This window comes from Dipodomys merriami, unplaced genomic scaffold, assembly GCF_024711535.1.
Source record: "Dipodomys merriami isolate MVZ:Mamm:240054 unplaced genomic scaffold, mDipMer1.0.p SCAF_1, whole genome shotgun sequence".
Classification (NCBI taxonomy): domain Eukaryota; kingdom Metazoa; phylum Chordata; class Mammalia; order Rodentia; family Heteromyidae; genus Dipodomys; species Dipodomys merriami.
The window spans coordinates 7,369,308-7,392,437 of NW_027202270.1; the positions used below are offsets into that span (position 1 = coordinate 7,369,308).

Sequence of the window (23,130 nt, forward strand, 5' to 3'; positions counted from 1 at the left end):
ATCCCCAAGCACCAGGTATCAGTGGTTTATGGCTGTTATCCTAGTTACTTGGGAGACTAAGATTGGGAGGATTAAGGTTGCAGGCCAGCCTGGGCAGTGAAGTTCACGTGATTCCATCTCGACAAAGGAAGAGGGCAACACACATCATCATCCCAGCCATGTTAGGAAGCAAACAATAGAATTACAGTCCAGGTACATACCTGGGCAGGAGGTGAGACCCTATCTCAAAAATAACCAATGTACTGGACACTGGTGACTCATGTCTGTAATCCCAGCTACTCAGGAGGTTAAGATCTGAGGATTGTGGTTCAAAGCTAGCTTGGACAGGGAAGTCCATGATATTCTTATCCCCAATTAACCAAGAAAACTGGAAGTGGAGCTAGCGGTAGAGTGCTAGTCTTGAGCAAAAGACCTCAGAGACAGCACCCCGGCCTTGAGTTCAAGCCCCATGACTGACCAAAAAATTGCAAAAATGAGTCATTGGTATGGCTTTGTGGTAGACCTGCCTAGCACACTTAGGGTTCTGAGTTCAAACCTCAGTCTTGCCCACTTCCCCAAATGTCCCCAAGATCCCTGTACTTATTCTTTGTCTGTCAGATCCAACTATTTTGTTTCTGAGTAAAAGAGACTAAAGAAATGAGGATCATGCCTATAATTCCAGCACCCGAGGCTAAGGCAGGATTGAGTTTGAGGCTAGTGTAGGCTACATAACAAATCCTGTCTCCCAAAAGCTAAAAAGCAAGCAAGCAAAGAAAGAGAATCACCAAAAATAAACAGTATTTTTTGTTCTTTTGCTTTATTCTGGTGACAAGCAGGATCCTTAGATGGGAATTGGATCTGTTAAGAAAAAATAAGAACACTACCATTAGCTTAAACAATTCCTGCGACCCGGAACTCCAGTAGCTTTCCAGTTTCACTTATGAGTTACACAGCAAAGTTTTTTTTTTTTTTTTTTTTTTTGTCAGTTGTGGGGCTTGAACTCTGGGCTTGGGCGCTGTCCCTGCATTCTTCAGCTCAAGGAGAGTGCTCTACCACTTGAGCCACAGCGCCACTTCCACTTTTTTGGTGGTTAATTGGAGATAAGAGCTTCATGGACTTTCCTGCCTGGGCTGGCTTTGAACCATGATCCTCATATCTCAGCCTCCCGTAGCTAGAATTACAGGCGTGAGCCACTGGTGCCAGGCCAAAGATTCTTATAATGTAGTATTGGGGGGACATGGCAGGACCCTGAAACTTGAGGAAACAGTGACATGACAGTGGTGGTCTAAAGGACTGAGTAGGCAATAAAATTACAGGGATGCATATCTGCTTCTCGCATCTGTAACCTGCCTGCCAGGGTATATATGGCAATGTACCATTGGTCTTGGGGTCAGCCTGTGGATCTGAATCTGCTGGCCCACTGCTGGCAGAAAATAAGCATCGTTTCTCCAAAAGCCCTGGTATCCTGATGCTAAGTGTGCCACAGCATTTCTGGGGAGCCTGTCTAGCATTTGGAGACAGTGTTTTCACCTCCTTGTCACCAGGACCTGGTCTTCCCAAAGGAGTCACTAATTCAGGAGTACTGGAAAGGGGGGTTGGGTAGTCCAGAGGAGCTCAGAGAGGGCTCTGAACCACGCAGAGGCTTCACGCATCAGTTCGAGTGCTGGTAAGAACCCTGCTCATTAGGTTGGCTGCCCTTCAGAGGCAAGAAGGGGAGCACAGTGCCTGTGGCTCACGCCCGTGATCCTAGCTGCAAAGGAAGCGGAGCTCTGAGCATCTCAGTTCAAAGCCATCTAGGGGAGGGAAGTCCATGAGACTCTTATCTCCCAAAAAACCACCCAAAAGCCTGAAGTGGAGCTGTGGCTCAAATGGTAGAGCACCAGCCTTGAGCACATAAGCTCAAGTCTAGTCCCTGAGTTCAAGTCCCAGGACTGGTGCAAAATATATATATATATATATATATATATATATATATATATATATATATATATGGGGGGGAAAAAGAGGCGCAAGGGGAGTCTGGTCACCTTCTAGACACAGCTGAGTAGCCCTATCTGGGGCAAGATGTGTCTGTGAGGTTCAGGGAGCAGGTGAAGAGATGACCCCTTTCCCCCACTCTGACCCATCCCCCATCACGTCTGTTACATGTCTATCATATCTCTGGTAAAGGGTAGAAATGGTGGAAGCAGAGTAGGGCCATCCCCCTTTGAATGTATGTGTAAGAACTTTTAAAAAGGGATTTAATGGAGACAAATTAACCCCTGGCAAACTCCAGACCCTGGAAGAATCTCTAGGGGTTGGTTCTTCAATGCCTGGCTGAGGCTCTTTGTCCCTTTTGTGCTTTGGGATGGATTCACTACCTATGTCCAATATCTAATAAGTCCTGTGCCCGCTAACCCCAAAATGGGAACATTAGGCCCTTCTTGACAAGAACGCTAAGTGTCACAGCCGCTGCCACCATCCCAATCTGTTTAGGAGTGAGGATTAAGGGTTCCCTCCTCTCCGTTTCTGCAGGCTGCCTCCTCCTCACCCTCTCTAGGAAGAGCTGCTTCACACGCTAAGCTAAGTTGGACCATGTCTTTAGGGGGTAGTTTTTGAGATCAGGCTTAGATGAGAGCTAAAGTCCAGACTGGTAAAGGGGTTGCAATCTGCCTAGATCTTAAGGCCTTCCTCATGACTGCAGCCAGCAGGTGGCTGTGGGAGGCAGAAAAGGGGAGAGGCAGCCTTCTTCCCATGGGGCTCTTGTCTCAGGGACCCCTGGAAATAATGGAGAGCCTACATATGGTCCTTTCTTTTTTTTTTTATTTTAATTTTATTTTATTTGAGAACATACTGTACAGAGGGGTTACAATTACATTGGCAGGATAATGCATACATTTCTTACCAAGCATTGCAGCCTCCTCCTTTGTTTACCCTTCACCTCCCTTGGGGCCTTTCTTTTCTTCCTTCTCCTCCCCCTTTCCTTCCTTCCTTTCTTTTTGTTGGTAAGTGGGGCTTGAACTCTGGGCCTGGGAGCTGCCCCTATGCTCTTCAGCTCAAGGTGAGAACTCTACCACTTGAGCCATATCACCACTTCTGGTTTTCTGGTGGTTTATTGGAGATAAAGAGTTTCACAGACTTTCCTGCCCAAGGCTGGCTTTGAACTGCAATCCTCAGATCTCAGCCTCCTGAGGAGCTAGGATGACAGGTGTGAGCCATCAGCGCCCGGTTCTGAGCCTTTCTTTTATGGGTGTTTCTGGCTTCTAAAGCACCAGAGGGCATGTTCACTGAACCTGGACCCACAGACCTTTCACAGTCATACCCAAGCTTGGTCCCAATACCCCTCCAGGAGATGAAGAATATGGCTTGAAGGGGACACTACAAAACAGTCTTAGAAATAGACCTCTCTGTAAAAAGGAAGAAAGAGAGAGAAAGTCCAGGCTTTCTCTCCTGGGGACCAGAATCCTGTTTTGGTGCCCCATTCATTCTCCTTACAAGATCTTAAGCAGATGAAGGTCCTCTAGGAGTGCTCAAAGGGCAAGTGGTATGCTAATATCAGCTGAGCTCTCTAACAAGGCTGCTATACAAGAATTCCATTCTTGGTAACCTAAGTTTGTTTTAAGAATAGAGATTCTCGGGCTGGGAAGGTGGCTCAGTGGTAGAGCGCTTGCCTTGCATGCATGAGGCCCTGGGTTCAATTCCTCAGCACCACATAAGCAAAAAGGAAAAAAGCCGGAAGTGGCGCTGTAGCTTAAGTGGTAGAGTGCTAGCCTTGAGCTGAAGAGCTGAGGGACAGCGCCCAGACCCAGAGTTCAGGCCCCACAACAGGACCAAAAAAAACCAAAAAAACAAAAAAGAATAGAGATTCTGTGTCTGCTGCTGGCAAAACTTTCCCCAGTCCTTGTTTTTCTAGCAGAGGCCATCATGTGGTTCTATCCATCTTAAAGGACTGGCCTGCTCGCTTCCAACAGCAGAGATGAAGGCCTGTGCCATTCTGTCTCCCTGCCCCTGGGAAAAATGGTAACCAATATGCAGAAAAAGAAAATCTACCTTAGGACTGGGAAGGTGGCTTAGTGGCAGAGTGCTTGCCTAGCATGCATGAAGCCCTGGGTTCAATTCCTCAGTACCACATACACAGAAAAAGTCAGAAGTGGCACAAAGGCTCAAGTGGCAGAGTGCTAGCCTTGAACAAAAAGAAGCTCAGGGACAGTGCCCAGGCCTCTGATTTCAAGCCCTAGGACTGGCAAAAATCAAATCAAAACAAAACAAAACCAGGGCTGGGAATGTGGCTCAGTGGTAGAGCGCTTGCCTTGCATGCCTGAGGCCCTGGGTTCGATTCCTCAGCACCACATAAGCAAAAAGGAAAAAGCCGGAAGTGGCTGTGGCTTAAGTGGTAGAGCGCTAGCCTTGAGCTGAAGAGCTGAGGGACAGCACCCAGGCCCAGAGTTCAAGGCCCCATGACCGGAACCAAAAAAAACAAAAAAACAAAAAAAAACAAAACCCAAAATCTATCTTAGAGTACTTTAATATACTTCTTGTATTTGTAGAGTGGTCTATCAAACATTGGTCAAATATATGTCATTTACCACTAAAATTCCAGAAAACAATTTATAGCCATTTTCATTTTTGAGCTAAATTTTTATGCACACTTTACATATCTAAATTAAAACTTATTATGCACAGTTATATGTAAACATATACAAATGATCTGATATTTTTCATGCATAAAAACTGTTTCACTGTATAAAGATGGTTGTCCTAGCTCAATTAGGGTTAATAAATTCAGGCCTAGTTGGCTGAAGGGGGAGAGGTAGTTTTAAATTCAAACTACAAAAAGAGGTATTAAGATTTGGTGGATGCTAATAAATGTATTTAATGATTATTTACATTAAATTTTAATTGCTGTTCTTCATAGATAGAGAATAGTTTCTTTAAAAACTGTTATTTGAGCCGGGCACTGGTGGCTCACACCTATAATCCTAGCAACTCAGAAGGCTGAAATCTGAGGATCATGGTTCAAAGCCAGCCTGGGCAAGAAAGGCTGTGAGACTCTTATCTCCAATAACCCACTCAGAAAACCAGAAGTGGTGGTTTGGCTCAAGTGGCAGAGCCTTGAGCTGAAAAGCTGAGGGACAGCGCTCAGGCCCAGAGTTCAAGCCCCATGACTGACAAAACAAAACAAAAATCCCAAAAAACAACTGTTATTTGATTTTTTGTTTTAGCCAGCCCTGGGGTATGAACTCTGGGCCTAGACACTGTCCCTGAGCTCCTTTTGTTCAAGGCCATAGTGCCACTTCCAGCTTTTCTGTGATTAATTGGAGATAAGAGTCTCACGAACTTTCCTGTCCAGGCTGGCTTTGAACTGTGATCCTCAGATAGCCTCCCGAGTAGCTAGGATTACAGGCGTGAACCACCAGCAGCCAGCTAACAACTGTTATTTGAGTTCAAAGGTTTTATAGGAGTTCTATCAAAATACGATTTAAAGGGGAAAAATCAGTAAATAAGAGAAGATATGTAAAGTAAAAAAAAAAAGATGAGGGGAGGAGTTAAATAAGGCTTTAAAAAGAAATTGAAGGGGGCTCAGAATGTGACTTAGTGGTAGAGTGTTTGCCTAGCATGCATAAAGCCCTGGGTTTGATTCTTCAGTACCACATAAACAGAAAAAAACCAGAAGTGGCGCTGTGGCTCTAAAGTGGTAGAGTGCTAGCCTTGAGCAAAAGAAGCTCAGGGACAGTGCCCAGGCCCTGAGTTCAAGTCCCAGGACTGGCAAAAAAAAAGGAGAAGAAGGAGGAGAAAGAGAAGAAGGAGGAGGAGGAGGAAGAGGAGGAGGAGGAGGAGGAAGAAACAGGGAAAAATTGATTTTATAAGAAAGGACTTAAGGAGTAAAGATTGTCTTAACTGCTTGTTCCAAAATGGAGAAAGGGGAAATTAAGACAAATCTTACAAGGTTCAACAAAGTAGCAGTGGGTGTGAAAATTTTCATAAACTATATATGATAAAACTTTAAGACAGGACTGGGCACCAGCGGCTCATGCCTGTAATCCTAGCTACTCAGGAGTCTGAGATCTGAGGATCGAGCCGGGGCAGGAACGTCCATGAGACTCTTATCTCCAATTAACCACCAGAAAACTGGAAGTGGCACTGTGGCTCAAGTAGTAGAGCACTAGCCTTGAGCTCAGGGACAGTGCCCAGACCCAGAGCTGAAGCCTCACAACCAACAAAAACAAAACAAAACCCCTTTAAAACATTTGTATGAGCCCAGTGCTGGTGGCTTACACTTAGCTACTCAGGAGTCTGAGATCTGAGGATTGGTGTTTGGAGCTAGCCCAGCCAGGAAAGTCTGTGTGGCTCTTATCACTAATTAACCTTCAGAAAATTGGAAGTTGTGTTGTCAATCAAAGTGGTAGAGCACTAGCCTTGAACAAAAAGAAACTTAGGAACAATGCCCAGGCCCTGAGTTCAAGCCCCATAACCAATACTCCTCCCACCCCAAATTGCATGTAATTGCTTGTGATTTAAAAGCTACTTTAAAATCCGTGTCCTCCCTACCTCCCCCCCTCCCCCCGCCAAGTTCAAGATTACTACACTGACATAAAACTAGTATTTCATTTTCTATGTCTGTCTATCCAAATAATTACTTGTGTACTATTAAGCTTGTCAAGATTTTAACACCAAATGGAGTAGTAACTATGACAAGTTTTATTTAAGTTTATATCAATGGTCATCTTTTGACTGATTAAGTAGGTAAAACTGTAATACTAACTGTTGCTATCGAATGTATTTCTTAATGGATTTCTGTTTAACGTATTTCTATGTCCCAAGTATGTAAGCCACCTTGGATACCAAGCTGAGGAGCGGATTGCATCCAAAGATGACTGGAAATTACTGATAGCACCTCAAGGAGCTGTAGTCCATGTGTCCTTACTGTGATGAGATGGCTTGGTACATTCACAATGCTGTCCATCTTAATGAGTGTCCCAACATGCTGTATGCAATGAAAACAAGCTCTACTGTTTCATCAGTTGCTGTTTTAAACTTTCACTAGAACTACTTAAGCCATGGGCATTACACATTTGATCCTCTGAAGCATTTATAGTCAGAGCCACAGAGAAAAGCCTCTTATAAATACTTTTTGGTCAAATTCAGCTTTGGAATCTTTTTCTTTTTTGTTTTGGTGCCAGTCCTGGCGCTTGAACTCAGAGCCTGGGTGCTGTCCCTGAGCTTTTTTGCTCAAGGATAGTGCTCTATCACTTGAGCTACAGCTCCACTTCTGGCTTTTTGTGGTAGCTAATGGGAGACTACAGTCTCACTGACTTTCCAGCCTGGGCTGGCTTTGAACTGTGATCCACAGATCTCACCTCCTGAGTAGCTGTAGGATTACAGGTGTGAGCCATCTCAACTGATTTGTCAGTCCCCACTCTCAACATGGAATTGGACCAACTGGGACATCTTATCCCCAAACTGGAGACCCTAGCAGCAAGAAGGGGAGACTTCCCACTAGCCTGTCATCCCCCCTCCCCCCTTATAAACCACAGGACACCATCTATCTGGTAAAGGAATGGAATGTTCAATCTCTAGAACCCCATTAGAGGGGCTATTATGTTGTTGTTCTGTCTACCCCCACCACAGCCGAGTAAAGCCAGCCCCAGGAACCTCCAGAGCCTCCAGAGACCTTGGAGCCTGCTTTACTCACTCCAGAACTGACTAATCTACACCGGGCAGGAGAGGGGGCATGGGGCACGTTCCTGCCCTCCTCTGAACCTGGGTGCTTAACTTTCCAGAGAGCATTTGCAGGGTGTACCCCAGGTACCCACTGCTATACAGAAGCGCATAGGAACCGCCAGACAGTTCAGTGTCTGCCAGTGGACTCCGTTATGGGGGTTGCGAAGCCTCCGGTAAGCTGTACTGGGTGTCCCAAAGGAAGGGCAACACTGCAGGAGACCATGGAGAGTGGGGAAAGGGTCTGCTGGACTTCTACACACAGTGCGGATGTTCCAGGGGAAGAGGGGCTCAAGACCTAGCTTGGGAACAACTTGTTAGACAAAGGATATAACCAGCGTCAGAGTCACCCAGACTAAACTCAGCAGCTAACTGTCACCTTGGGTCACTACAGGACGAAATGAAAAAGGAACCAAAGGATCAGGCTTCCTGGGGATGTGGAAAAACCTCTTTTTAGACCTAGAGGAAAGAATAGCCAAAGAACTTAATGTCTCCAATTGGGGTTGCGAAGGTGGCTTGGTGGTAGAGCGCTTGCCTTGCATGCATAAGGCCGTGGGTTCGAATCCTCAGCACCACATAAGCAGAAAAAGCCAGAAGTAGACTCACATCTCACTGGTGGCAGGAGCCCCTACCCGCTTCTGGTTTGGCTGGAGAGGCTACTCCAGAGCTCCAGCGCTAGGGGTGATCCAGACTGGGTTAAAGTGCTCCCGTTTCTGACGTTAGGCAGCAGTCCATCCCTACTCCAAAGCTGGAGAAGCTGAGTCATGCCCCAAACTTCAGGACCTTGCTGCCCTTTGTAAAGATTTGTCTTAATTATGACTAAAACATCCGGATTCTCAAAAAGTCCACTCTTGTCCCTCAGGCACACAGGGGCACTGAGTGACATGTGGGGCTGACCCCTCAGGGCCAGCATGACTCCACAGCTGTGCTGGATGAGGTGACCCTGGAAGGCCCGGGGGCTTCTAAGCTCAGTTATAACATCTCAAGCTGGGCGCTGGTGGCTCCCACCTGTAACCCTCGCTATGCAAGAGGCTGAAATCTGATGCTTGAGCTTCAAAGCCAGACTAGGCTGGAAAGCCCATCAATTAACCACTCACAAAATTGGAAGCTGAGCTGTGGCTCAAAGTGGTAGGTAGAGCACTAGTCTTGAACACTAAAGCTCAGGGACAGTGCCCATACTCTGAGTTCAAGCACTAGGTCCAGCACAAAATAAATAAACAAATAACATAATTTTGAAGTCTGGCACCAGTGGCTCATACCTGTAATCCTAGCTACTAAGGAGGCTGAGACCTGAGGATCGTGATTCAAAGGCAGAGTCAGAAGGAAAATCCATGAGACTCTTGTCTACAATAAATCATCAGAAAACGGAGTGGCACTGTGGCTCAAGTGGTAGAGTGCTAGCCTTGAGCTGAAGAGCTGAGGGACAGCGCCCAGGCCCAGAGTTCAGGCCCCACCACCGGACACCCCCCCCCAAAAAAAGAATTTTGAGGTGAAATGGTCTTACATACAAATGAATACACATTACTATGGAGACTGTACTCCAAGTTTTATGAACTTGTACCTGAAACTGTGTTATTAGTGACTTTAAGCAGCATTGCTAAATATCTTGTACTTGATGAATGAATGCATTCAGTCAGTTACTTCTGTTTACATGTCTAATGTCTTCAGTTTTCTTAATTGTAATTTGTAGTATTGATGGGGGGGGTATTCTTGGACTGCAGAGGTTATTGTCAGTGTATGATTTATGTTTTTATTTTAAAGAATCATCTAATGTGATATAACTTTTTTTTTGGGGGGGTCGGTCGTGGGTCTTGAACTCTGGGGCCTGGGCGCTGACCCTCAGCTCTTCAGCTCAAGATGAGTGCTCTACCACTTGAGCCATAGCTCCGCTTCCAGTTTTCTGGTGGTTAATTGGAGATAAGAGTCTCATGGACTTTCCTGTCTGGGCTGGCTTTGAACCATGAGCCTCAGATTTCAGCCTCCTGAGTAGCTAGGATTACAGGCATGAGCCACCAGTGCCCGGCTTTGATATAACAATTTTTACAAGTGATACTTAGATAATTCTAATAACTGTATATTTGACAACCTATTAAAGTATTTTGCATTGGAGAAAAAAAGAAAACATGCCAGAAAGCTAAACATGGTGGTGCACACCTGTAATCCCATCATTCAGGAAGGAGAGGCTGGTGGATTGAGAGAGTTCCAGGCCAGCTTGGGCAACATAACCAGACCCTATCTCAAAAATGGTAAACAGGTCAGGAGGCGTGGCTCAGTAATGGAATGCCTCCCTAGCAAGTACAAGGCTGTGAGTTCAAACACCAATGTCACCAACCAACCAACCGAAAAATCAACCAAACAGAAACAGGTCTCACGCAGCTGAATGGATCCTGCTATTGATCCCACCATTCTCTGGCCAGCAGTGAGCACGTGGGCCTGGAAAGAAGCCGGTCCAGCCTCCCTCCCTCTCTAAGCTGCACCACAGGAATGCTGGGGACAGGAACAGTGGGGGGGGGGGGGAGGGAAGGGGTCCCTCTTTCCTAACTCTGTATCTAGGGGAGCAGCCAGTAACCAAGCAACCCCTGGGCTAAAGGCGATCCCTGAGGAAGGGGAGTCACTCCTGGAGGAGAGCTGTGACACTGCGCAGGCCGCCACTTGGCCCGCAGTGAACACAGATCAGTGGGTAGGAAGGCTGATTTTATCACCGTGAGGACTTGCCTGGTCTTAGCAAAGGGGAGGGGGAGAGGGTCAGAGTCCAGAGGAACAACTCTAAGCCCAGGGTCAGCTGCCACTCTTCCCACTGCCCCTCTTCCTTGGTTCCCTTCCCTTCCCTTCCTTCTCCAATAATTATTCTCCCTCCTCCATTCCTCCACCCCAGGGCTCAGGATGTATGAACCCTACAGTGGGTGGGACAAAACCCTTGATTGACACTAAGTGGTATTGGTCATTGCATTAGATCTTGGGAGGAGGGGTGGATTTCTGTCCCCTTGCATTCCATCTTCTGGTAGGGGGGCAGGAGGGACTCCCAGATTGGAACCTGTCTTGGTGTTTGGAACACAGAGGGCAGAGTCTCACATCCGCTAAGGTTCTATGATATTTTTGTTTTCAGAATATTTGGATTTACTGTTTGTCTTTTTTTTTTCCTCCCTGTACTGGTATTGGGCTTGAACTCAGGCCTCATATTCGCTTACTTGGCCTTTTCACTCCTAGCTGGCCTTCTACCATTTGGGACCACAGCTCCATTTCTGGCTTTTGAGTGGTTAACTAGAGATAAGTAAGTCTCACAGATTTTTCCTGCCCAGGCTGGCTTTGAATTGTGATCCTCCTATCTCAGCCTCCTGAGTAGCTAGGATTACAGGCGTAAGCCACCAGTGCCTGGCTTGCACATCGCGCATTGAATCCCCACAACTGTCACCCTTGGTGGGGTTTTGACCCACTTGTCTAAAGACGACGCCACTGTCACAGAAGTTAAGAATGAATCCCTAATGCCCACTCATAGACAGCTCAGTCTAGACTGGAACTGTCTAGCTCCAACTCTAAGGCCAGCACCTTTCCAGCCACCACAGTGATAGGAGACAAGACCTGTCGGCCACATGCTGTGCTGGAGTCCTTCACCACTCCAAGAGGCCCAAGAAGGGAGCGCCATTGCTTTCCTTATTTACAGATGGGGAAGTGGAGGCTCTTCACTGCCATGCTTCCTGAGGACTGCTGATACTCTAATGCTAGTCCACAAATACCCTTTGCACAGACAGGGAGATGCCAGGGAGGATGCTCAGCTCTCACTGGAGCTAGTTTCTGGATTTGGCTTTTGAGAGATTTGACACATTGCCTTCCGCTAATGGTGACTGCTTCTTGTCCAGTTCCGTGTGCAGTGGAGGGCCGTGGCAGGCTGACACGCCTCCCTCACCCCCGCCCCCTCCAGCATGGTCATGGCAGTGATGACATCCACCACCCCCTTTTTCTGGACCAAGGTCTTGGGATCTTGTGAATTGTCTATTCTGGTCTCTGACAGTCTAGAGCTGACCTCTTTCTCCAAGTAGTTTTTTCCACAATGACATCCATCCTCTACCTCCTCTCTTAAGCCTGGGGCTGTTTGCAAGCCTCGGTCTCTCGGTGCAGATGATGCTCCGGGGCTTTGTGGGGTTGCAAGGGGGCCTGAGCCCCTAGTGACAGCCTCTGCTCTTACCCCCCTCCTTACCTCCTCTCCTGTTCTACCCTTGCATTAGGCTGTGTACTTAGGTTGAGACAAGAGAGGATGGAAGATAGCCCTGTAACATGTGCTCTGCCCACCCCCCCCTTGGGGTACAGATTCTGCACTTACCACTGGTCATTTGCAGCACAGCATGGAACAGACTGGAGTATGATGGAGAATGCGGAGGAAATCGCTGGAGCTGGGGTGGTGGGGGTGGAGCATGCCATCGAGGATAGATAGGACCGGAATAGTAAACATCAGATAAGCTTCCAGGCAGTTCTGAGATGGGGAAGAACCTCTTTCCCTGCCACCCCTCCCTCCCCCCACCCTTCTCCTGGCCAGTGCGCATGCGTGGAGGAGCCAGGTCAGGCTGGGGGACAGGGAGAGGGGAGGGGCTTGGTTTGGATGGTCTTGACATGGGAGAGTATGCAGGGCTGCCTGAAGGAGCCAGGCCAGCCCACCCTTAGCCCAGGATGAGACACCAGGCTCTGGCGCTCTCCTTCCAAAGACAGCTCCATTCAGAGAGGGGACAAGGGACACTCCGTACCTGCCAGGCTTGGGCCTGGGATATTCTTCTTTAGGATTCAGTGATGTAATAAGCAGCTCCCAGGACCCCAAGTGCTACAGCAACAGTCCCAAGGGTTTGGAGCACGTGGATAGCGTCCAAGGGATTTTCCAGAGGGTCTTCTGTAAGTCAAGGCAGGATGCGTGGATTGGGAAGTTGAGCTTTCCCTCCATAGGCTGGAGAGAGCTGAACATACAGGGTCCCCTCAGGCTGGGTTGATCAGATCCCTTCTTGCTCGTTAAGAGAACAGTTCCTGACCCTGCCCCAACCCACAAATACTGGCTGGAAGACCCCAGAGGCCAGAGGATGAGCTGGTCTGGGACTCTGCAGCCCTGAGGGGGACCAGGTCATGAGAGTGACATGGCGGCGACATTGTGACAGGCTTGGAGCCAAACACCTGGCACCCAAAGTCTTCTCCAGTCCTCACAACAACCCTCTGAGGCAGGTTGATAACTCCATTTTGGAGATAGCATGTTAAAGACAGGAAAAGCACACCACCCGATTGAGAACAGCAAGGAAGGCATTCAAAAAGAGCATGAGCTATTTTGTTTAAAAAGCCTGTTGAAGTAGGGATTCTTATTTAATATGAATGTGTAAATTACACCAAAAACCAGCATCGTATGCATTGAGAATCCAAGAAGCATGTGCTTATATTGCACATAATTCATACTATAAGTGTGTGTGTGTGTGTGTGTGTGTGAGTGTGTGTGTGTGTGTGTGTGTGTGTGTGTGTGTGTGTGTGTGTGTGTGTGTGTTGGTATTGGGATTTGAACTCAGGGCCGGGGTGCTCTCCCTTATCTTTTCGTGCAAGACTGGTGTTTTCTCACTTAAGCCAAACCTCCATACCCAGCTTTTTGCTGGTTAATTGGAGATAAAGACTTTCATGGACTTTCCTGCTTTGGCTAGCTTTGCTCCTCAGACCTCAGCATTCTGAGTAACAAGGATTACAGATGTGAGCCACTGGTGCCTGAATTCAGATTTATCCTGGTCAGACTGGATCTTCACCCCCTCCCCTTTCTGAGTCTAGTTTTTGCCTTTCATCCACCCATAATTCCTTTCCTTCTCATTTTACACTGTAGAGAATCCTTTTACACTCAGCTCACACACTGCCCTCCCCCCCCCAGACCACCCATGTAGTTGCAGCATCATCCTTTTCTGAAACTCCTGTAATCCTTTCTGGACACCGCACTTCTGGCCTTGTCTCTAAATGCACGTGGCTTAACTCATCAGGCAGACACATGGAAGGGAAAGACCCTGCTCTGATTTCCTGGAGAGCCTCCACTGTCCTATGCAGAGTTCATTTCCCTGGTAGCACAGGTTGGCTTTTAGCTCATCGGGTCCCATGACACCATCTGGCTGCAGGTGGAGAAACACAGGAAGGGCGGGAGGGAGGTCAGTGGTGACCAGTGGAGTGCCGGTCCTTTCTGGATGGGACTTGTCAGGTTGTAGAGGGAATTTTGGTTCTGGTATGTCCAAGTCCCACTTCCATATTGGTTCATCTCTCTGTCTCTGTTTCTGTGTCTGTCTGTCTCTCTTGAACTCGAGGCCTCATGCTCTCACTTGGCTTTGTTGTGCTCAAGGCTGGCACTCTCTACCACTTGAGCCACAGCTCCACTTCTGGCTTTTTGCTGGTTATTTAGAGATAAAAGTCTCACAAACTTGACTGCCTGAGCTGGCGCTGAATTGGGACCCCCAGATCTCAGCCTCCTGAGTAGCTAGGATTGAGGCATGGGAGAGATGAGTATCTCAAGTATGATTGGGAGAGGGATCGGGTAGGAGATGGGCTTGGAAGAAGATGAGGAGAATGGGGTGCTATCTGGGTCAGGGATGCAAAATTCCCAGGTATTGGGGTGGGGAGCTCCATGGAGATTTGTGGGGCTGCTCACTTGAGGAATGGAGTCCCCTCTCCTAGCTCATGCCTACCACGTAGCATCCTTTCAAGAATGGGGGAATCTTCAGCCTGTCTCCTACAGGGACAGGGGTACCCTCAGGAGGGACAGTGACAAGCATTTCTCCTGATAGCTTTGTGGCAGAGGAACAGAAGGGCAGATGCCAGAAGGGGCCGCCACTCACAGACCAGGTACATGACCCTAGCGGGGGGTGGGGGGCGCAGGGTAACGGGGAGCAGGTCTTGCTATTACTGGAGAGAGATGATGGACTACGATGAACCCACAGGCTTCAAACCACAGCCTTGTGCTCAAGGCTAGTGCTCTACCACTTGGGCCATAGTCCACTGCTGACTTTTTGCTGGTTAATTGGTAATGAGAATCTCACAGACCTTTCTGCTTGGGCTGGCTTTGAACTACGATCCTCAGATCTCAGCCTCCTGAACACCTAGGATTACAGGCGTGAGCCACCCAGCTAGAGTGACTGTTTATCCCTAAGTCCAGGGGAGCTATGCACAGGTCACCAAGCTGAGCCCCCCCCCCCCCCCCCGCAATGCGATGAACTGAAGTTATGAAAGGCTGTGAAGAAGAGAAGGCTTCTCATTCTCAAAAAAAAGGAAAGAAGCTGAGCGCCGGTGGCTCACGCCTGTCATCCAGGCTACTCAGGAGGCTGAGATCTGAGGATCGCTGTTCAAGGCCAGCCCGGGCAGGAGAGTTCGTGAGACTCTTATCTCCAATAAACCGCTAGAAAACCGGAAGTGGTGCTGTGGCTCAAGCAGTAGAGCATTGGCCTTGAGCTGAAGAGCACAAGGTCAGCGCCCAGGCCCTGAGTTCAAGCCCCACAACAACAAAAAAAAAAAAAAAAAAAAAGAAAGAAAAAAGAAAGGAAAGAGAGGATGGCAGGGGTTGGGACAGAGAGGCCCTGTCTGTCACTCCCCCACCCCCAAGAAGTGGTATCTCTGAGGGCTCTTTTGGCCTGTGAATCCCGCAGGGATCACACCTGACTGCTAACAAGCCCTGAGGATGGCGATCGGCCCTGGGCAACTGTGCACCTGCCACTGCGCACCCGCCCGCCCCGGGAACCTGTAGAAGGTGAGGAGGTTTGGGAATCCGCTCTCTGGTATGGCCTGACAGTCCCGAGGCAGAAGGACATCGAAGATGCGGCTGTGGCACAGCCCCAGGCGACGCCAGCAAGCCGAGCTGCCCGGGCAGGTGGAGCAGGAGCAGGAGCGCAGGCCCGCATAGGTCAGAGGTCCTGGCGGACAGAGAAGGAGAGAATTGAAGGATGTACCTGCCTCCTGAGGGCAGGGGACAGCCTGGAGGCTTCTTCCAGAAGCCTCCACCAACAGCCACGTTGCTCTCAGAGGAGGCTTCTTCTAGAAGCCTCCACCAACAGCCACGTTCCTGGTACTGTGGATTGAACTCAAGACCTGGGCTCTGTCCCTTAGCTTTTTCACTCAAGGCTGGCACTCTACCACTTGTGGCCTCAATTAGCCAAAGTTTTCTTCGGCGGCAGTGAGTTATATACAGCCATTAAAAGAGTTAGGAATGAAGCTGGGTGCTGATGGCTCATGCCTGTAATCCTAAGAGGCTGAGATCTAAGGATCATGGTTTGAGGCCAGCCCAGATGGAAATGTCTGTAATACTCATCTCCAATTTAACCAGAAGTAGAGCTGTGGCTCATGAAGTAGAGCATCAGCTTTGAGTGGGAAAAGCCAAGCAAAATTGAGAGGCCCTGAGTTCAAGTCCAAGTACTGGCACGTACGCGCACGCGTGCGCACACACACACACACACACACACACACACACACACACACACACACACACACACACACGATTTAGGAATGAAGAATTTACTTTCTCTAGACACCAGTTCTGAAGGCCGTAATCCAGACACGCTCATGTCTGTGGTTGATGCTCATACTCCACACAACATACCACCATACTAGTACCACATATCAAGGACGCATGGGTCCATGGCCACGGAAACTCCTACACAGCAATCTCTTTTTTTTTGGTCCGGTCGTGGGGCCTGAACTCTGGGCCTGAGCACTGTCCCTCAGCTCTTCAGCTCAAGGCTAGTGACCTACCACTTGAGCCACAGTGCCACTTCCGGCTTTTTTCTTTTTGCTTATGTGGTGCTGAGGAATCGAACCCAGGGCCTCAGGCATGCAAGGCAAGCGCTCTACCACTGAGCCAACTTCCCAGCCCCTTACACAGCAATCTCTTAGGTTTAGTGCCCACAGCAGCCCAGAGGGAGCTCTGTGGCCCAGGGAGCCTGGTCTGCTCAGGGCCCCTGAGCCTGTTATTGGCAGATGCAGAGCCCAGAGAAGGATGCATCCTCTTGGGGAGACCTGTAGGCCCCCTGGAATGGAAAGGCTGAGTTCCCTGCAGCACTACCAGGCCCCCATCCAGAGCTAATCATTTGACTTCCATGAATCTGGTTTCCCCCAGACAGGAGATTGGTCCCTACTGGGCTTTCAGGTAAGGTGAGCTGAGATGGTTAGGCTGAGTACTGGGAACCCAATACATGTGACTTGATGAGAAAAATAGTTGGTTATTACCAACTCCTCCCCACACTTCTTGAACTCTGCCCCAAATACCCTCACATAGTTCCAGACTTATTCAGACTCTCTTGGGCTACCCAAGGGCATCAGGCTGCATTTCCTAGTCAGCCATTGCATTTTAGATGGAGTTACTCCTGCAGAGTAGTCAATGTTGAGCAGTTATGTCTGCGTCTAGTTCTTCCCTAGGAAAGGTGAGCAATTTAACAAATAAAAATACAGAATGCCCACGCAATATTCAGGATACATATACTAAAAAACATTGTTTATGTCAAATTCTAATTTAGCTGGGTGCTGGTGGCTCATGTCTGTAATCCTTGTTATTCAGGAGGTGAGACCTGAGGATCACAGTTCAATGTGAACCATGACAGGAAAGTCTGTGAGACTCTTCTCTCCAATAAATTACCAAAAAAGCTGGATGTAGAACTGTGGCTCAAATGGTAGAATGCGAGCCTGGAGTAAAAGAAGCTCAGGGACAATGCCCAGGCCTTGAGTTTGAGCCCAGGACTGACAAAATAATAAAGGAATTAATAAAATTAAAATGTAGCTGGGAAGCCAGGTGCTGGTGGCTTACCACTGTAATCTTAGCTACTTACGATGCTGAGATCTGAGGACTGAGGTTTGAAAACAGCCTTAAGCAGAAGAGTCCATCAGATTCTTAGTTATCAAAATGGCGGACATGGCACTGTGGCTCATGTGGTAGAGCACCAGCCTTGAGCAAAAAATCCAAGTGAGAGCTTGAGGCCCTGAATTCAAGTCTCAGCATTGCCACAATGATTAATTATTTAATTAATTAAATGTAGCTGGAGATACTATATGTTATCTGCATACCCTGTCCATGGGCCGTCAGACCTCTGGGACAACATGGACAAACTCCACCCCCATCTCCAGCTACAGACAGGCATCCTCAGCTCCCTGAGCAATCCGACTCATACCCAGTGATTCTTACCGGTCCTGCCTCCTCTTCCTATCACCCCGTACTGTCTTTTTTGGACTGGTATATTAGGCATCTTTTAGAGCCCAGCCATGAAGATACAGGATAAAACAATACCATCACCTCCCTTCGAAACTGTATACTTATTAACGCATCCTTTTGTTTTAAACTTTTAGCAGTCACACAACATTTCCTGTCTCCCACCAATGAGACAGCATTATCGGGGAGTCCAGTTACATGTTAGTTTGCACACATGGCTGTCTTCAGGGAAATTCAGGACTCCTAGTAGCTTGAGTTAAAGTAAAAAATAATAACCCCCTACACCCTCTCAAAGCGCAGCGCCACGGCGCCAATGCAAGGACGCCTACAACAGCTTCAGCTCTAGAAGGCTGCCCACCTGCTTTCCAGAATGGTGGAACTGCTGAGGAATTAGCCTTTGAGCTTAAGAGGCACCGCGTGGAGAGACGGGGTTCGGGAGCTGGAAGAGCTTGGGGCATGGAGGCTTGAGTGTTGGGTTGAGATCTGCCCATCGGGGGGCTGCTGTCGAGGTGGGACTGTGGCGGGCAAGGCTGCTGCAGGATGGGCTCGGGGCAAGTCTGGGCAGCCTCAGAGCTGGGCTGATGCGAGGAGTCAGAGCTCGCCTGTGGAGAGTTGGAGTCCCGGCGACGTCTGGCTGTGGCCTTTTTCTTCTTGACCTTCTTCATGGTGGGTCCTCCCAGCCCGAACGTGAACCTACATGAGCCGTCTTATTTCCTGGCTCCCTCCTCGGGAGGCCCAGTGCCCTCTGTCCCAGAAGTATGGGCTCTGGGTCTTTAACTGGATCCAGAGCCTACAGAGAACAGTCAGCCACACCTCCTGTGAGGTCACAAAAGCCAGATAAGCCAACAGGCCCAGGGGCTCTGGGACAATCTTCTTGGTGGGCATCGTCAAGCCTGGTGTCCTCCCTTCTCCTGGGGGAATTAGCAATGCCAGGATGGATGGCCAGAGGGGCAGCGCCTAACTGCTTGTGTGGAAGGCCTGGCTTAAGCCCGCTGGGGCCTGTGACACCTGTATCCCGAGGAGTCTGTGACTAGAGCGCCACCTTCAGGCCCCTTTCTGCCGGTGCAGTCCTGGTTCGTGTGAGCTCCCTGTTTTATTCTAAGACCCTCAACTTCCTTGCTGACTTCCATGTTCGAAACCAAACCCACAATCGCTTCTCTCAGGACCTCTTTAGTAAGCTGCAGGTTAACTTTCCAGAAAACTTGCCGCTTCTTGGAGGGTTTTGGCTTCCCTGGCCTACAGCGTTCCAGCATCTCAGAGAAACTTCTGCTTCCTTTACAGCCCGCATCTCCTACTGTAGGAGGGGACCCGGGGAGGGGGAATGTCCTGATTTTGCTCATCCTCTTGTTGGGGATAGAATTCTCCCTGCAATATAGCAGCTGCAAACAAAAAAAAATTACTGATGATCTTCTGTGCCCCACATTTGGTGACTGTGACTTTTTCTCTAATAAATGAACCGTGTGGTTTTCATTTTAGGACAGAAGAGGGGAAAGTATTTTAAAAAGACAGCCTAAACATTCCATGTGGCAACAAAAAGCGTTGCCATGTAAAGACAGACCTTCTACCAGGAATGTGTCGCTGGGAAGGTGAGTGCACTACCCTACCTGTGCTGGAGATCTGCTCCAGAGAGAAGCTTCAAGGCTGAGCTAGCTGGCTAAGAAGGCTCAAAGAAGCCCCCTTTCTCCCCCCCTCCCCGTCCCCCCCCTCCCCCAGCCCAGCTAAGTGTAACTTTGAAAGTGCAGGACCTGTTTTCAGGCTTCCACAGCCTGTGAAGACTCTTAAGAATTAGACAGTTTCTTTATAGAAGAGGATATGAAGATTCAGAGAAGTTCAGTTACCTTTCTGAGGTCACACAGCTAGTTGGAAGCATGGACAGGGCTAATTTCAGTTTAGGGTTCTTTCTTTTCATGAACACCCCCTCTCCCCAAAGGCAATACGGAATCAGAAAAAGATTGTAAAACAATGAATTAAAATGGTAAATGAGTTAAAAATCCTTTGAATGTAAATTTAAAAGTGCCAGTGGCTTGTACCTGTCATTCTACCTACCCAGGAGGCTGAGATCTGAGGTTCGGAGCCAACCGGGGCAGAAAAATCTGTGAGATTCTTATCTTTAATTAACCAGCAAAAGAAAGCCAGAAGTCGAGGTGTGGGTCAAGTGGTAGTGCACCACCCTTGAGTAGAAAAAGCCAAGTAAGAGTGTGAGGCTCTGAGTTCAAGTCCAGTACAAGCACCCCACCCCTCAAAAGCATGAGGGGAGACTGGATCAATTGTGTAAGATTGCATTTGGTTCACACTTGAATCTACAAGACCTGTCCATGCCCCGTCAGTACCTTGGAGCCCAGAGCAAGGGGCAGGGGCTTAAGGGGAGGGGGGAGGCTGGGAACTGCGGCCAGTGTCTTCCCTGGGACTTAGCAGACAGGTCTAGAACACCTCTGACCTTTTTGACCGAGGTTCAGGCTTCTCAGTCTCAGCCCTTCTAGCATTGTGGGATAATGTTTCACATAATGTCTCACTGTGGGAAACCTGCCTGTGACTTAATAGGAATGAGAGCAGCTTCTCTGGCCTTGACCCACAGGGCCTCTCCAGGACAATCCAGAATGTTCCCAGACATGCCTAAGCACCCCAGGGAGATACAAGGGCTGTTTAAATCCCCCTTGGTTGAGAATCACTGGTTTCAAGAACCAGGTGCTCACAGGAAGAGTTTCCTGGGAGCTCTGAGCTTCCATTTCATCCGAAGGAGACAGGTGGAGGAATCTCAGAGAACTTTCTACAGAGATTTAAGTGGTTCCTTAGCCTGGATGGTTCCTGGAAGGAGGGAGGGGCCTTCAAGGAACAAAAGTTTGTCTTAGAATGGCACAGGGGTTCTCGTCCAGAACTCTTACCAGTCATCACTGCTGCCTGTGGCCACCATGGGTCCTGAGGGATACACTTCCTTTTCCTCCACCCTCCCCTCTATGGCCAAGACCCCTCTCAAAGAGATCTCAAGAAAACCTTTCTTGAGAATCCCGCCTGGAAGCCTGTCTTTCCGCCTCTGAGTCTCCTGAATGCCTGGACACATAGATTACATTCTGTCTGGATGCTGGAGTGACTTTAGCCTGTTGTCACTGTCATTCACAAACCCCAGGCTGTGAAGACCAAAGACAGCCGAGGTCCCCGGGCTCCAGGCAGTCTGCAGGAATCAAGAGAAGGTGCAGGAGGTGGTGATGTGGGATGGTTGGAGGCGTGGTGTGTGTGTGTGTGTGTGTGTGATGGAGGTGTGTGAGTGATGGGCGTGAGGACCATCGATGTTCTCCTGAAGAACCAGCACTCTAAGATGGAGTAGGATTCTCTGGATTTGGCTGAGAAGCTCGGGCCGGCCCACGGGGAAGGGAACTTTCATTAGGAGAGGGAGAAGTAGCCTAAGGGGTGTGAAGTCAGGTAGTGAGGGTTATCTGCCCCCTCTTCTGGTAATTGTCCCAGACACCCAGGGCGCACACACACCACCATTTGTCCCAGATTGGCTTTCATCCTCACATGTCACATGAGGGGTTCGGGCCCAGAGGAGGGCACTGGGGGAGGGTGGCAGAGCCTCTGTAACCATGATCACCCCCCTCCCCCCGGCCCGCCAGTCCTTCCTCAGCCTCAGCCTCGGGAGGGAGTTCTGCAAACAGGAGGTGCGCAGAGCTTCAGGGGAGACCCTGGGTGGGGAAGGGGGGAGAGAGGGGCGGAGGCCCTGGGCCCAAGGCGGGGAGGCCTCCGTGGTTTCGGGTCGGTTGGCCTGCTGCCCAGAGGGTGGCGGTGAGGACTGGAGGTGAAGCCAGGCAAGGGCCTGGCTCACAATAGGCACGCCTGTGGCCGCTGGAGTTCCCTGGGTAACAGGCCCGGGGAGCAGGCTGGGGAAGGGACCGCGCGAGGGGCCGCTGTGGGGTCGGGGTCTGGGGTGGGGTGGGCGCCGGGTCCTCCACGGTCCCGTCAGGCCCGCACAAAGGCGGGACTTTGAATCGCCGGAAACCACGCTCTGCAAGCGGCAGGTAGGGCCCGTGGCCGGGCGGGGCTTCCTTTCCCGGGAGGGCGGGGCTTCCCCTCCCAGACAGCTCATTGGACAACTCAATCAACGAACTAACCAATCGGATTGCTCCGAGGCCAGCTCCGCCCCTACGCCGAGCCGTACGGAGCCCTCGGCCTCTGGTCACTGGGGCGGTGGTGGGCGTCACGGCCAGGGCACGGGATCCCCGGGTTCGCGCCCCCCCGCGCCCGCGCCGCCACCCCCGGCCCCTCACCATCCGTCTGCGTCTGGCGGTCCATGCGGAGGGTTCTGGGCACCTGCCGGGAGGCGCGCTGCACGTCTAGGGCGCCCTGCGGCCGGCCGGGGCCGAAGACGGCCGTGTGCACCTCGCCGGGGCCGAAGACGTCGCAGAGCAGCCCCTCCAGGCGGCGGCGGGCCACGGCCTCCTCCCCGGGTCGGGGCTGCACCAGGATGCCCAGCAGCGCGGCGGGCGGGCCCGGGGTCTGCGCGCGCATCTCTCGCAGGAGGCTCCGGAGGCCGGAGTGATGCGCGCGCAGGGCCGCGGGGCCGCACAGCACCAGCATCAGCTGCGCGCCTGCCTCCGCGGGCTGCTCCGCCGTCACCGCCGGGCCCGGGGACCCGGGCGGCGTCCACGGGGCTTCCGAGTCCTCCGAGTCCGTGCCCTCCGGCTCCTCCGTGACCCGCATCCTCTTCGCCGGGCGCCTGCACCGGACGATCGGGCTGTGGGCGCTGTCGGTCAGGACGGCCGCCGAGCGCTTGGGCCCCCGGGGGCCGCCGACGCTGCCCGAGGCGATGGAGGACCGAGACCCGATGCGCCGATCGCTGGGAATCCGCCGCGGGTCCCGCCGGGGGTCCCGCCCGGGGTGGTCGGGGTCTCGCTCGGGGTCGTTGGGCCCCGCCACGTCCCCATCTTCCCGCTTCCAGAACTCGTTGACGAGCAGCACCCGGTCGCGGCCCTGGAACCAGGGCTCCACGAGCCGCCGCGGCGGCTGCCTCCCCCGCCAGGCCCGGGCAGTCTCCACCCCAGGCCCCGGCTCCATGCTGGCCGGCTTGTCCCAGTGTCCCGGGCCCCGGCCGGCCCAGGGGAAAGCCGTCCGGATCATGTCACAATACCCCGGCGCTTCACCTCTTCTGCGGCCCCGGGCCTGGGCCCCGCGCTTCCCCGGAGAGCTTGCTTCTACCGCGGGGAAGCTGTTGGAACACTCGTGGTCCCTCCTTCCTCCACCACTTTCCAAAGGCAAATTGTACGGTGTGTGAGTGGGGCCTGTAA

General features: G+C 50.6%; 2 protein-coding genes across 3 annotated transcripts; both read right to left on the bottom strand.

Moving 5' to 3' along the window:
• Nucleotides 1–776: 776 nt before the first annotated feature.
• Nucleotides 777–19,081, bottom strand: Spata3 (spermatogenesis associated 3). 2 transcript variants are annotated; one of them, XM_070023128.1, is made up of 5 exons: nt 18,213–19,081; nt 15,401–15,572; nt 12,414–12,617; nt 11,996–12,065; nt 777–837 (listed from the first exon to the last, which is right to left on the bottom strand). In XM_070023128.1, exons 1-3 carry the CDS (start codon nt 18,517–18,519, stop codon nt 12,488–12,490), a joined length of 609 nt encoding a protein of 202 aa, XP_069879229.1. In that variant the 5' UTR covers nt 18,520–19,081; the 3' UTR covers nt 777–837; nt 11,996–12,065; nt 12,414–12,487. The 2 variants fall into 2 exon arrangements, with proteins under 2 accessions (XP_069879229.1, XP_069879285.1); XM_070023184.1 differs by having other exon boundaries at nt 12,414–12,553; nt 18,213–18,661.
• Nucleotides 19,082–19,129: 48 nt separating this feature from the next.
• LOC138827453 (uncharacterized protein C2orf72-like) lies at nt 19,130–22,913 on the bottom strand. The gene is made up of 2 exons (XM_070023003.1): nt 22,114–22,913; nt 19,130–19,233 (listed from the first exon to the last, which is right to left on the bottom strand). Exons 1-2 carry the CDS (start codon nt 22,898–22,900, stop codon nt 19,130–19,132), a joined length of 891 nt encoding a protein of 296 aa, XP_069879104.1. The 5' UTR covers nt 22,901–22,913.
• Between the last annotated feature and the right edge of the window lie 217 nt (nt 22,914–23,130).

Bases quoted from the DNA above. Each gene is read 5' to 3' on its own strand.
- Spata3 (XM_070023128.1), bottom strand. From the start codon at position 18,519: ATGAAGAAGGTCAAGAAGAAAAAGGCCACAGCCAGACGTCGCCGGGAC. The intron at 15,573-18,212 runs GTGGGCAGCCTT...TCTGTCCGCCAG, and splicing joins TCCACCATTCTGGAAAGCAG to GACCTCTGACCTATGCGGGC. The intron at 12,618-15,400 runs GTTCCCGGGGCG...CTGTATGTTCAG, and splicing joins AACCTCCTCACCTTCTACAG to CTCTCTCCAGCCTATGGAGG.
- LOC138827453 (XM_070023003.1), bottom strand. From the start codon at position 22,900: ATGGAGCCGGGGCCTGGGGTGGAGACTGCCCGGGCCTGGCGGGGGAGG. The intron at 19,234-22,113 runs GTGAGGGGCCGG...TTTTGTTTGCAG, and splicing joins CCGCCAGACGCAGACGGATG to CTGCTATATTGCAGGGAGAA.